Source organism: Lepidochelys kempii, chromosome 19, assembly GCF_965140285.1.
Source record: "Lepidochelys kempii isolate rLepKem1 chromosome 19, rLepKem1.hap1, whole genome shotgun sequence".
Taxonomy (NCBI): domain Eukaryota; kingdom Metazoa; phylum Chordata; order Testudines; family Cheloniidae; genus Lepidochelys; species Lepidochelys kempii.
This window is the reverse complement of record NC_136398.1, coordinates 12512916-12528171: the sequence shown is the minus strand read 5'-3', so window position 1 is coordinate 12528171 and position 15256 is coordinate 12512916. Positions and strand designations below refer to the sequence as shown.

The 15256-nt window shown below is 39.3% G+C and overlaps 1 protein-coding gene across 42 annotated transcripts in view; it reads right to left on the bottom strand.

Annotated features, from left to right (window-relative positions):
• Window positions 1-15256, bottom strand: part of EPB41 (erythrocyte membrane protein band 4.1) — a 188075-nt gene that overhangs the window by 48438 nt on the left and 124381 nt on the right. For 24 of the 42 annotated variants that reach the window (XM_073317288.2, XM_073317254.2, XM_073317261.2 and 21 more), the window contains 8 exons: window positions 12736-12823; window positions 12007-12159; window positions 10876-10973; window positions 9041-9213; window positions 8018-8134; window positions 5954-6079; window positions 4318-4443; window positions 2264-2478 (listed from right to left, as the gene is read on the bottom strand). In XM_073317288.2, the coding sequence (XP_073173389.1) occupies window positions 2264-2478; window positions 4318-4443; window positions 5954-6079; window positions 8018-8134; window positions 9041-9213; window positions 10876-10973; window positions 12007-12159; window positions 12736-12823 (1096 nt within the window). The remainder of the gene's footprint in view (window positions 1-2263; window positions 2479-4317; window positions 4444-5953; window positions 6080-8017; window positions 8135-9040; window positions 9214-10875; window positions 10974-12006; window positions 12160-12735; window positions 12824-15256) is intronic. The other 18 variants (XM_073317278.2, XM_073317283.2, XM_073317285.2 and 15 more) reach the window with 7 other exon arrangements.

Here is a 15256-nt window from a genome sequence, read left to right as displayed (position 1 = left end):
AATTAATAGACATACAACTTTTCAAAGACAAAAAATAAAGATGTTCTTTCATGGTGATTATCTAGTCCGACCCCCTGTATAACACAGGCCATACACTTGTCTATAAGTATGTATTTACATTTGTCAGCCAATTGACCTACCAGTAGCACTGGATTGGAGTCTTCCATTCTCCTTAACTGTAGAGCTAATAACCAATATTTTCAAAGCTTTTCAAAAGTTAAAAGGAATTCAATTCATCCAATTCACCTAGGCAATCCAGGCTGTATCAGAGGTGGCGTGCTTACATTTGATAGGCAGGATAAAGACCAAGAATCGTTAAAATAAAACTGCACCTCCTGCTAGCCTATCACTGAAGTAACTTTGGAAAGATTACCTTGACGGGCCTGTTGAAATAGCAATACCACCACCACAACGCAGGAAGAATGTTGAAATGGGATAAAGTACAAATACAGGAAACATTACAAAGACTGGTTGCCACAAGGCAAAAATAGTTATATATGCAAGGATAAAGAAACAGGTGATTAACCCAAGACTAGATTAGATTATGGAGCAGTTTAGCAGCTTCTAGGGTCTACAGGATTTTACAAGAATTCTTTCTACACCAAGTGCCAAAGTAAATCTAATATTGTAAATACTTGAAAAATCTGTCGGATAAATGAGGGACTGGGTGAATGGAATTATTTTAAATTTAACCGTTGAGTGGCATTAAGATGTTTTAAAATGTTTCAATTATCTGCAAGACTCCATTAGTCTTCGACACTCATCCTCAATGACTCAGTGCTCCTGTTCTGTGCCTTTATGACTAAAAGCAGCTCAGAGGTCTTCGCTATTGGCAACAGCCACTGACAATTTTAACTAGTGGTGTCACCAAAAGTTGTGTTCCGTTAATCATATAGAAGGTCCTGTTGACTAACTGATTTGTTCATCTCTTATGTGTGTTTTTATATACATAGATATATGGCAAGATGACTATGCAAGGAAGAGAGGCATTTAGATATCAAAAGGAATACACTTAGTACTGTATGTTAAGAAGCTACAAAGAGGATAACACATAATGAAAATGTGACATTGTGATTATGTTAGGCAATTGTGGTTTTGAAGGGCCAAATTCGCCAGTTTTAAGTGGGTGCAACTTCATTCGAGTCAGAGAAGGACCAGATGTAACCAGGTCCAAATTTGGCCCTGTTAACAGATTGCCACCAGTTTTCTCCAACTAACAGGAATTCTTATCTCTACAGGGATTCCTTGACGTCTGAAAATAAAGATTTCTTGGCTTGTTTGGGGGGTTGGTGAGGATATTGCACTGTCTCCTCCCTCATGCCTCAAGTGCTTATTTTATATCTATAGATCTTCCATGGACTATAACTACATCTACCATACAAGACTTGCTCTCTATACAACAATATGGGGAAAACAGAATGTACAACATTCAGAGTGACAGGAAGCAATCTCTATCTACGCTCTTTGCCTCTAGATTTTCCGCTATCTTCTCTCAAAATAAACTTTAAAATATTAGTGTTGAAACAAGATGAATACCTCTTCATATACTATTCTGCCTTATATTTTTATCTATCTATATTTTACACAGAATACTCTCAGAAGAACCAGATATTTGAACTTTCCAATTTTTAAGTAGTCCCACTTAATATTAAATCCAACACAGTCTAAACGTGTTTCAATATTCATAAATCAGCATTTTAGTCCAGCTGCTAGCCTGTCAGGTCCATTAACAGCTCTCCAGGAAAAACAAATCAATTAAAACAACACTTTACACTATAAATGCTGGAAAACTCTGGGCCCAATTCTTCTCTCACAGTGTGTATATCGGGCAATTCCACTTAAGTAAAACGCGTTACTAGTTAACAAGAACAAATTCAGTTGTATATGGGGCTAATTCTCAGTGGTACATACCATTTTCAGGTGATCAACAGGTAACAGCTAATTTGTTTAGGACCATCCCTGAAAAAAAGTATACTGCCCTAGGAACAATTAAGACATGAAAACTATAACATGTAGTGTAACATATTTTTATGGTATCTTGAAGTTCAGGAAAGGTATTCTCCTGGAATCACAACCAACTAGCTAGAGAGGATCCCATTCCCAGTCCACTGACTACACAGGGATGAGATACCTCTCTACCCCTTCCCATCTAATGCAACATTGCCATTTGAGGCCATTTTAGAGCTAGCATTCCATATAAAGCAAAAATCACTTGCAGTCCTCACAAAATAAACACTTTATGGTAATTCTGAGGCTAGCGTACCTTGGCCACTTCAGATGGCTCCATCTTGGCCTTCTCAGGTGGCATTTCTTCACGCTTTCCCTCAGTTTCCACAGCTTCCTTCTCCACTTTAGAGACTACTACTATTTCCTTGGTATCTGATGCAGCTGATGGGGTAGGTTCAGCAACATGTCTCTGAGCAATGGCTGGTGCAGAGGTGGGCCGTGGGCTTCGGTCAGGTGTAATCACCGCTACTGCTGAACAGGGAAAAAAAGAGTCAAGGCATGGTTCAGAATGCGTAATGTTTCTAGATCACTAGGAAAATCTTCCCAGACTAGAGCACTGTAGTTAAAAAAAAGGGAGTAAAGCAGCTTGTGCATTTAGTACAGAAAGGTAGAGGTTATTTTCCTTATAGTTTTAATAATAGGTATTGTACAGAAAGTAAAAAAGCAAGCTTGCACTCTGCAAAGAAGCCACACCAAAAATGCTAATTTACTTGTGACCCTGCAAGGAGTTTCTGGATCTTTCAACCACCACTGATATAAGTTTATCACCATGAAACCTTTAAAGTACAAACGTTTATAACTGTGATCACTTGTATTAACCGCACCATGAAATCCCCAAACAGAAACTTAACAAGTTTTTGAATCAGACATTGAGATTCTCTACCTCCTCACTATCTCTGGATCAGATTTATGCATTTTCTTTTGGCCAATTAAAAATCACTATTTCGTTATAAAGCTTTACAGACAAGCAGCAGTCTCCAGTTGGCTTTCAAAGCAGACTTCTACTTTTTACGTCAGATGATTTCCCCTGCCATAAGAGGAGTCACTGTTGAGGAACGATACCCATCATTTCCCAATTGGTGAAAGGTGCAGTACTGAACATATATGCTTCAAATTTGTGTTTGTTAGCAGAAGGATGACAAGCCTCACATATAAGCATCAGGTACATGCAAAACTCACCAGCCCTCTTCCTTCCCCAATTCTAGTTCTGAGCTATCTAGTTTCTAAAAATCCTTACACATTTAGGAATAGGTGGTCAAACTGATCCTTTATGTCAAAGCAAACCCCGAACAATTCACTAAGCAATTTCTATACCCACAATAACATATTAATTTTTACGGTTATCCAATTAAACTTCTTCCCATTATCTGAAATGATAAATTCAGTTTGACAGAAGCTCATATTCATGAAGTCAACTACTGGTTCAAACCAGTGGCGCTGGAACATTTTTAACAGTGGGGGTGCTGAAAGCCAGCCCTCTTACCTCTCTCTGTGCCCCTCCCCCTCCTCCCCGGAACTGGGGCCAGGAGCAGGGCCATGACTCCTGGAGAAGGGGACCCAGACAGGGGTAAGGGGGCTGAGGCTGGGGCTGGCAGCTGGGACCCCGGAAGCAGGGCCAGCAGCTGGGACCCCGGGCTGGGAGCCCACGTGCGGGGCCAGGAGCCGAGCCCCACCTAAAACCTGGGGGTGCTGCAGCAACCCCCCACCCCTAGTTCCCACGCCTATGGCTCAAATAGGGCAATGAACACTTGGTACTTTGTCCAAGCTAATACTAATTTATTACAGTTCACCCAGCTAGACCCAAGACATCAGAAATTTTCAGATTTAAGGATCATAGTCTGTATGTTTAGATATCCTCTAATCCCTGTTTTGCCTCTCATTCAAAAAGGTATTAAATGCTTTTTGTCTTTGTCTATCAAATAAAAAATGAAGAAATACTGTATGTATTTGACCAATACAAATAGCAGACCAACAGAAAAATGCAAGAAAACTGCCAACACAATTTTACTGGCAATCAAGTGCACAAACTTGTTGATACCAAAGTTTACTTAATTTTCACACTGTTACATATTAATCCAAGGTATGACGTTTCTCTAAAAACATTACTCCTACACATCAGTAAGTGCCTAGTATTGACCTGGCATCCTTTTGACACAATCTCATCTAGCACCACTGCCTTGAGACTGCTTGTACTGTAGAAATGACAAACACTGGAGAAGTTGTATGTGGTAGTTGTGAGATAGCAAACAGAGTCAGACTTAGTAGAAGGAAATGTAAACCACACGGGTTGAGAAGCCATCACAACTGTACCTGGCTCCTTTTGCACTGGTTCCAGAAAATTGGGCTCTAGTTCTAGATCTTTCATCGTCATCACTTTCTCTTCCTCCTCATCTTCGTCTACTGGGCTTATCTCAATATTTTCATGGACATGTATGACTAAAAAAATTATGCATTCATTAAAATGCCACCTAAGACTTCATGGAAAAGGAGAAGTTACCAAGAGCAAACTTGCAAGAACCACCTCTCTTCAGGAACCTTGTCTGAATATCAGCACACAAAATTATGCTACTAATTTTATGATGCTTTGGGATAAGAGGACAGGGGAGAAAGAGAACAAAATTCATAGTTTCCTTTGGCAGCTTATAATTACTTATCTGATGTATAAAATACTAATTGCTTTGATTACTAGGTTATACTAATAAATGTATTTCTGTACCCAGCATAGTATTGGCTATAGAGGCACAGCTTGTTATGAATAATAATGAAGAACCACATAAAATGAGAGTGGTCAGGCTGAGAAAGGAAACAATTAACTGCCAGGTGTGCACTGATTCAGTGCCTGGGAGGCAATATGTTCACAAAGGTCCATCTCAACAGAGCTGGGTGGAGAAATCGTTACAATTGGGCAATGACAATGTACATGGTTTGGAGGTGGAGTAAGCCACTACTCTGACCCACAGAGCTGTATGTGATAGGACCAAAGAGTGGAGGGAACGGGTACCTTGCAAACAAAGACTGGGTGATGGGAGAACAAAGTGATGATTTCCCTACAAAGGGAAGGAGCAGCTCTGCTGACACACAGAATTGTGGACCATGTGATCCGGATACAGCTGGCAGGCTGAAAGTGCAAGGCTCTGAGAAACTGGTTTTTGCCTGCCACACAGCAAAAGGTAATATTTGGATATTCTGTAATTTAAGCACAGAGCTAGTTTACTAGTTTATCAACCTTTTCCAAAGTATCCAAGTAGGTGATATTTCTAGTTATTTTACATTTTATTTTATTACATTATGTTAGACTCCAACTTCTGTAATCTGCCTTTATTTAAGACAAATAAAGGTTTATTTGAAGCGATGGAGTGGCTTGGAAAGAGCAACTGACTCCAGGGGAGGCTGAATCAGTAGTGAATAGCAGTCAAGTGCAATGGGATGAAAAAAGGAGGTTGTAATCTAACTCCTCAAACTGTGCAGCATGACAGCTGCCACAGGTCAGGGAGAGCACAACTTGAACAATTCTAGGCTTTGTATACTGCTAGTAGGATTCATGACACGTATGCCTATGAAATTGACAATACCGTGGCACTTCCAGCAAGGTATACCACCTTTGGAGGTTGCCACCTGTATGTATCAGTGCATGTATCAATGGAACTGCTGAACCACTGCTGTAAAATATTTTATATGTCTCCCCACCCCACTAAAGTGGTCTTGCTCATAACTACCTTTGATGTTGTAGCATTATGATCAAAGGTACTTGCCACATTTACTCTGTTTTTAATTGAGTTAGTAGCACAGCAAAAATTCTAGCCATATTCTATAGTATTTCAGCACCTTCAACACTGGCAATCCATAACGCTGCTCATTTATAACAAATAAGCTGTGTAAAAGCAGATGTAAGTACTGTAGGAGGTGATGTTAGCACGACTGATATGAGAAGTCATCACAGCTGTACCTGGCTGTTTTTGGAATGGTTCCATTAATTTTGATTCTGGAACAGTAACCTTAAACACCTCCACTTTCTCCTCTTCCTCTTCTTCTGCTATTGGTTTCATCTCAATATTTTCAAAAGTATGTTTGGCTAGAAGAAGTTACGAATGCATTAATATACCAAATGGAAGACTGCAGGGAAGTAACAGTCACTAATGGTGCAGTTAAGGTCAATGGGGACTCATCTCTTAAGGACAGCATATGTCTAACATTTGAAAAAACAGCCAACACACTAAAATTGCCTGTTTTAAGCTGCTCTAGGAGTTAGGTCTTTGGTATAATCCTGCATTGCAATTGCATACCAAAGTTGTCACCATCACTCCAGTCCTATCAACATAATGTATTATAATGAAGAATTTGGGTGGGAGAGAAAAGGTGTGAAGGAGGTTCTTGGTAGCAAGGGAATGTTGGTGAGGCTTCTAGAAAGAAACTGACTGCTCTGCTTTCAAGCAACCTGTTGATACCCACCCACTTTGCAATGTTATTGTATCAGAAATTGCTGCTCAATTATGGGATTTTGATGAGATGAAGGTGCTGCTATGAGAAAGAAAAGAAAAACAGGAGCTCAAGAAGAACACCACAAACAGTAATAATCCAACTTCATCTGTATAAAAAAGTTCTGAGTTATAGAGCCTCTGAGCCAGGGCCAGATGGACTTGAGACCCTGCCCCTCCCTAAGTTCATAGATCTAGAGAACAATCAGAATTGTGTCCTGGTGTCTTAAGTTGGTAGTGCTTTGCAGTGCCTTGTGAGAGGCCTGGGTTGATTTCAGTATCAATCTCTGATACTGTAAAGCCAGCAGGAGCTGGCAACACTTGCATAGGCAGATGTCACTCTGGTGTGGAAGAAGATGGGAATGACTGGCCTGTATCAGTCTTCATTTTAGGAAAGGTATTGATGGGCCTGTGTATATCTTTTTGGACAGAAACATTATGGCTACAAAACAAGGTTTCTATAGTGAATTGTGGTGGGGTGGCAGAATGGGACTCTGCTCAAACACAGATATGGAGGATGCTGGCTGGATAGAATTATGTGCCAGTAAGCATTCATCACGAGTTTCCTTTCATTATTAGAGAAGTAGCGAACAGAGCAGATCTTTGATAACACCACTGGTATAATACACACATTTGTCCTAACAATATACAAAATTTATACACATCTCAGCTTCTTTGCCAAGAAGTCAACAAGATACAGTTGTAACAAATAATAAACATGTCCTAGGAAATCTAGGCTCAGATGGCTCCCCAAAAATGTCATGAACTGCAAAACATATTTAACAAGACTTAAAAAAAAAAAAAAAAAAAAAAAAAAAAGGGAGCAACCTCTAAGATGAAATCCAAAAAGAGTTTTGAAGTGGATGTTTTAAGATCACAAAAACAATATTCCACAATTTTTAATCTAGCATTTATAAAAGTACAGAAATTTAAAATATAGTCTTATTTGAAATGTAATTACATCTTTAAAATCTCTCCATCTGAGCACAGAGTTTCTGTCTAAAAGTCTGCCGGATTTATGGCTGGATTTACAACTATCCGTAACCCACTTACCCCCTCTTTTTGTCCTATCACTGCAGAGATGTTAACGGGCCACTCTACCTTGAATGATCCCTTAGAAAACAATATGTTCCACCTTGCATTTAGCTGTGATGCTCAGAGTACTTTTCCCAGACCTGAAGAAAAGCACTGTGTGGCTCAAAAGCTTGTCTCTCTCACCAACAGAAGTTGGTCAAATAAAAGATATTACCTCACCCACCTTGTCTTTCTAATCTCCTGGGACTGACACAGCCACAACTACACTGCATACATGTCTAAAAAGTGTAATCAAGCAATTCTATTCCAACAACTCTCCACACTTAAGGACATAAACCCATCCCAGCCTGTTGGCTGCCTGACTATAAAGACACATCTTGCAAAGAAATAAAGAAAAAAAGGCCAAAATTTGTGAAACATTTCAGAGCGGTCAAGAACAAGCATAAAAAAGGAAAGGATAGAAAAGGCACTGCAGAGAGTCATAGCCACCACAGCTATACCTGGCTTCTCTCGGAACTGTTCCACAGGTTTTGATTCTGGAATCTCAACCATCACCACATCCTCCTGCTTCTCCTCCAATATAGGTCTGACCTCAATTTTTTGAGACGTATGTTTAGCTGAAGAAATTGTGTACATGTTAACAAGCTACTCATGTAGCATATGGAGAAGGCTGCAGACTTCAATTCGGATAGAAGAATTAATTTGTTCTTTTTATTTTCCAAGTTCTGATATTAAAGCACAAGATTAGTAAAAGTAGAACTTTCCCTTCTCCTATGGTACTTACTAGCAGTACAAAACAAGTACCACCACTTGGATCCCAGATGTAGTATGGGGATCCAAAGCTAGATCTGTGTTAGTAGTTTTCAAAAACTACATCAAAGTTAAAATGTACTATTTTTCTTTTAGCTTTGGGTGGCAACAGGACAAGCAGGTACAGACTTTTTACTGAAGTGTTTTATGGCATCTTTTCAAGACTTGAGTTATTATATTCAAAACTAAGAAAAGAGTCTTGGGGAGAATGAGTGCTGCTTCAGCATATAATAATTCATATTCAGATTAAAAAGAAATCTGTTTCAACGGACTTTAGGAACAGGGTCAGTCTTCAGGACAATTTAAATTCACAACAACATTCTTTTTTGCTTGTCTTATTTGATAGTTCTATGAAGTGTCACCTCACTGTCATTTATGAGCTTATAACAAACCCATTTATTTCCCTCAAAACAATTTTTCTGCCCACAAATTTTGAATCAGAATTGATTTAATAATTAAAATTAACAAAATGCACTTCCTTACAACTGAGTGTCTAGAAATACATTCCAGGCACTGTCTCAGTTTCAGGCTCTTTACATCAGCTTTCTTCTTTATCTAAAATAAATTATTATTAATAATAATAATAAATAATAATAATAATAATAATTTTAAAAGTTATGAAGCCTAAGCCTACAGGGTGATTTTCAATAGAAAAATATGGGGTGGATTTCATGTATGGAAACCTTACAGTAAGGTAATGAAACTTCACTCACCTCCATCAAGGCTTCTAGATGCCCGTTTACTTGCTGTTCGTTCAAACTGTGGAGCAGGTCTGTCAATCAATGCACTAGCTTGTCTTGTCTGGGCCTGCGTCCGTCCACTATAACGAAATTTAGAGCCCAGTGCCAGGAACTTGCTTTTGGGAAGTGCTTCAGGGGAAGTTAGCCTGAAAGGTACACATGTATTTTAGTTTTATATCTCCAAATCACTCATACTATATAGAAAAAAATTAAAAAGAGATGGGGGGGCCTCACAACAGAAAAACTGAATATTTTTCTAAATGATCTCTTCACATAATGTACTCCTGGGGGAGGATTCTGCATGACTACATGCCTGCAGAAAACGCCCCCCATCCCCACAGAATTCCTGTGCTTCTCTGCAGAAAACAGCAGGGAAGGAAAGGGAAGCTGGGGCACAGGGGGAACCATGAGTGCAGTTTGGGGCAGGCGGGATTGCACCCCCACAGAATCGAGAGATGGGGGGGGGCACACGGGGTTACATGCCACTGACCCACCCCATATCTGCAAGCACAGATCTGCCCAGCTCAAGGAGGCTGCATGTCTACTCCCCAGACTCTGCAGCTGAATGCTGCCTCCTGGGTCCTAGTGCCTGTCGTCCTCCCGTTCTGTGTGCTGGGAGCCTTCCTGTTTTCTGTGGGGGGGGTAGAAGGCAGTGTGGAAGGAAGGTGTGTGGAATAGGGCAGGGGGAGGGGGATGGAGAAGAAAAGGGGATAGGGGAATCATGGGAGGAAGCGGGAGCCTGGCATGCAGCATCCCCTCGGCAGCAGCTCAGGCTCCCCCGTTAAGATGACCCATCGAACCCTCACCCTGACCCCTCTGATGAGCCCTGTACACCCAGAGTCCACTTCATTAATCCCCAATCAGCTGCACCTGGACCCCCACCCCATCAAGCTCCACTCCCCAGCACCCGGACCCCCCACCTGCAAGGTTTCTATATTAACCAAAAATATAACATTTAGGTTTCTCTTCAAGAAAAAGCTTTAGGGAGTAAGGAGTGGGCCTTAGATTATTAACATGGGAGAGTCTAACATATATTTACTATCCAGCAACCATTTTTCAGACCAAAAGACTTGCATGAAGCATCTCATGTTATTTCTTTAGCACAACGGTTCATCGGAAGTTATATTCATTTACAAAAAGGAACTATTATCAAGAATTTTTTCTTGACCTTTCTCATATAGTACCTGCACCTCAAAATCCCACAGCTGAGAGGCACTTTCTGATACAACACCACTGCAAAGTGGATACCAAAACAAGGTGGATGACAGCACAGCAACCAGCATCTTTCTACAAACCTTGACATCCTTAGCTCTCATGGAACTCTGTCACTGGTTTTCTTAATGTCAGCCTCTATTTCACTCAATCTCTTATTAAAAAGAAACCATTTAGGGGTAAAGATGGAACAATACCCAACAGAGATACCGGGTAAAGTAACCAATATCGGAGTTAGATATTTGGCAAACACTTCTTTATTCTCATTCTCTTATGGCATTTAGATACAGATGTTATACTTTCAGTGCCTTATTTCAAAACCTCTGTATTTTGATGGATTTCCTAGGTTATGTTCTCAATGGTTAAACATTCATTTGCTAGCTTGATTTATTTTAGGAATCCTAAAATAAAACTCAGTCACCATACACACTTTTTACTCTTTACAAACCTTATTACCTTAAATCACTATGGAGAAGAGTCAGACATATCTATCAGCAAAGGAATTACAAAAATTGAGACTTAAAATTAGTATCACTATTAAATATAGTGGGTTTTTAAAAAACAGATTTTTTTTTACAATTTTAAGCAAGGCATACCTGAAAAAAGTGTGATGTTCAACACAGACTTTCCACAGTTTCTTAGCTGCCCGATAACTAGGTAGTTTGAATCCAATGGTACTTTCATATTGTTCATGCTATGGAAAATTGCAAAGTGGATTATTTTATTACAGCTACAGGTGATGTATACAAAAGAAAATCACTACATGGAACATACCCACGTAAAACCCAGGCAAGCAACTCCCAAATTCCCCTCACAGAACTTCTTTGGCATTCTTCCACTAGAGAGATGAGGGTTTGGCTCACAAACCCTGTAGATATACGATGATACCCAGGCATCTGCAAGAAGGTATAGGCCCTTCTATATGGAGCCTGTATTTCTCTGCAGCAGTTCTGGGATCCCTTTTAAAAGGGATTTTCCACCACACAAATGAAAACGTGGACTGCTTTCATTCATGCAGGATCCAACAAGGTGGGGGTAAAACAATGCAGCAGAGGCCACTCCATTCCCCTTTTCATGTGGGAAGGAGATCCACGTACAAGTCAAAACAGCATGATCCAGCCCCTCACATACCATGTTGCTACATACTTTGACAATTGATAAAAGTACAACATTACGAATGGTCATCTAAGGTCTTATGAAATGAACAGCTACTTGCTTTCCACAGCAACTAAAAAAAAATCTCTCTTTTCCACACAATCTTTTGTTCTCCTCATTAAAAGTATGTTTCCAAGTACTATCTGAAAGATCAAGCATTTTGCTTCATTTTGGTTATGGTAAAATATTTTGTTTATATTTGTATTTCTGCAACAAAGATCTGTTATGTGCTTGACTTGTTCCAATGAGAATATGTTCAACAGCAGAATACCATAGTCTACAAGTAGGTGGAGCTAACTACTGTGTAATTTATCATTCAAATGCAATGTTATAGGCTGAGACAGATATTTTAGTTTTATATTATAAATTGAATCTACTACAAAGCCAAATAAGACAGGAAGTAAGTTATAATTTAAAATGAAAAACCAATTGTACTACTGCAATTATAGAAACAACTTTAAATCTCCACAGCACTTTTCTGTTCTTTATGCAAACAAGACTAAACTGGACACTAATTAGAAAATGTTTTGTTACAATACAGGACAAAAATAGAAGATAAACTGGCAATGTACCTCCCCTGGCCGGATCTTAATGAAGAAGCTGCTGCGTTTGTAGGAAATCTTCAGCACTTTGGGCCAAGGAAAGCGGTTGATTCTCAGTTTATCTTTATAGACAAGAAGGCCACTGGAACAGACTCCCAGAATGATGTCAACTCCCTCCAAGTCCTAAGAAAGTTAATACATATTTATACCTGCACCAGTGTTGGAATTACAAATTCTAACAACTGATCACCCAACATTTTGTCTATACACTCCTTTTGTCTTTTCCTAAATAGCTACTGAATTCATTTGTCCTGCATGCCTGAACAGCTTCCAACTTCCCACCTGCCAAGGGCCAATTTTACTTTCCTTCAGATCTCTCCTTAAAACCTCCTCTCTTCTATTGATGTCTTCTCCAACCCCATCTGCTCAAAGTTTGTGTCTGATCTTTTAGAGTTTACACTGTATTTATAAGAATTCTGAGAGTGGATTATTTTTCAGGATCAAACATTAGTTTAAATTCTTCAGACTAGGGGCTTGTCTACATTGGTAGGTTTATATCTACCTAATATACAGAGAAGCAAATCAGGAAGTGTAACTTCCTTTTTATAAAGCTTGCAGTAATGCTTACAACATATCTATTATATGCTTGCATTTCTGCAAGGGTGGCTGGCTGCCTGACTGCCTACATCTTTGATCAGGGCTCTTGAAATAAGGAACCTGTGAGCCCCAACCTACTCCAACAACAACAAAATCTCTTACCTTGGCTTGGTGAAGGTCAACTCCATACATAGATAGCTTTTTTGCATTCTCAAGAAATTCAAGGTCTGCTTGTGCTGGAGTCATGGATCTAAAAAAGGTTATGTAGAAAAACAAAAGACAATGAACTTACTATTATCTATAATAATGATTAGTGTAAAAGCAATAGACAGTGATCTTTTATTTAGCAAAAGAATTGCTGAGCCTTGGTTTGCTGAATTCCTTTTCTGAATGCAGAATGTTATGTTTACAAAAGATACTGCTTCGTATTTATTCTACGACAATTCCTCAACACCTTATGCCTCTGAAGTACCTAGGGTGACCATACATCCCATTTTGGCCGGGACAGTCCCCTTCTTAAACCCTCTCCTGGGCACCCTAATTTTTTTGGAAAAACTGGGCGTTTGTCCCAGTTGTCCAGTTTTGCCAAAAGAGTGGGGGCATGCCCCCCTAGTGGGGCATGGAGGAATGTTGGGGGCAGGGAGTGAAGCAAGTGGCTTGTGCCAGCCCGGCACACAAGCGTGGGTTCGGGTGAGCCCCACACAATGTCCCATTTTCTCTTTGGGAAATGTGGTCACCCTAGTAAACAAAGACTGGAAAAAAAAAAGCATCACTGTACGAATCATGGCACTGATTCTCTAAACAGCCAACTTCATTTGCAAAAAAGGTGAACAAATTAAATCTACTGAAGGCAAACAGTGAACTGCGGTACCCACTCAATACTTTTCAGAATCCAGCTATTGTTCGGAGAATTAAATGCCAGGGCAGTTGAAATCACTTAATTAGGAGACTCCTACTAGGAGCAGCCTAGATGAATGAGACATTTTCTGGAAATAGATAGTGCCTGTCCATAGGAGAGGCAATACAATGCAACTCTGGATAAGAGAAACATCCTGATAATGGGGATATTTTCAGTGTTATTGAAATGTCTCTGTTAATAGGGTTCTATTTGCAAGTTGTGTCCAAATGCTATATTGGGACAGTACCCATTTATATACATTTAGTTTTGTTTGTTGCTTTGATATCTTACTTACAAAACACTTTAAATTTTATGTAAACTGTAAATCCTAGTGTTATGTCTTATGCAGGCATGATACAGCACAGACCAATAAACAGACGGGAATAAAAAGGATTAATATTACAACAATAACCTATTTTAAGTGGAACAACAAGGTCAACATTCATCTCCTAAACACAAACCCTCTATAGTTCAAATAAAATGACAATAGCACTAAGAACATTTTATGTGGAAATTCTTTACCTAAAAACATCTGATGTTTAAAGTTCTCAGAACAACATTCAATATTAATGAACTCATCTATATAAGAGGGAGACTCTGTCACGCTACAAATTTAGATATAGCCATGCTATTCAGGTCAACTTTTAATATTTTTGTTTTACACAAAATACTTCATGTTCACTGGCTCTTTTAAGAGAATAAAATAGCCAAAAAAATAATTCAGCGATGTTAGTTTCCTGTTCTATCACAAATAGTACTTTATAACCTGAAGTCAAAAGAAGATACAGAGCAACGGACAAGCTTATCTTCCTCACTTCCTCTCCCCGTCAGTACAAATAGAGAGATATCAATTTAAAATATTGATCTGACCATGTGAGTTTGAGGTGTTCATTATAGCTTTGGTATCACCCTTGGACTAAAGTCCACTATTACAGGTTATGCTTATGTTATTAGTTTGCATTTGTCGTGGAAAGGGCTTCACCTTTGCTTTTAGTTTTCTATCAGCATTACTGTGGCTCAACTGTCAGCTTTGGGGTGGTCAAGAGAGACTGCAGGTTCAAGTCCCACACAAGGGCTTGGACTCGTTCTTCGTGTTTTATAGGGTTTTCTTTCTTCCCTTAAAACTACTGACACTTGCACCCCTCTTTCAGGTTATTGTACAATACCTATATACCAAGGTGGTAGGCTCCTTAAAGAGTGCGAAGAGAGGTAGGTAATAAATACACAATTCAGTGTGGTCTCTGCAGTTGAACAAGTCAGTACATTAGCATAAATATGCACAATATAAGATAAAAAAATTTTTTTCAAAAAGTTTTAATTTAGTTATTATGCTCTTCTAACCGGATACAAGAGCTGCTCAAGAGAGACCCACCAGTATGAAAAGGTAGTCACAGAGGGATAAAGAAACCTTTCACAAATATTAGGTTATAGGAAACCTTCATTCCCTTTAATATCATCATCCAACAAAGTTGAAAGTGCAGCTACATACCTCGTAATAAATTTGAAAAATTGCTATACTCTGAAAGACACAAAACGGTGGACAAACGGACAAAAATGGGAGTCTGTGGAGGGGAGAAGGGGAAGGAAGCAGTAAAGGCTACAGTTTGTAAGTAAATAGTCTCAAGGAGCAATTACTATTACATGACCAACTCTGGACTTTCTCAGTATCGGATTCCTTCAGAGCACTAGCAGGATAGTTTATGCAAAGCACGTGGGTTATAAATTCTGGAAGGACTTTCTGTAACTGTTTGGAGTTTATTTATTTATTTAAAGCAGATGGATTTT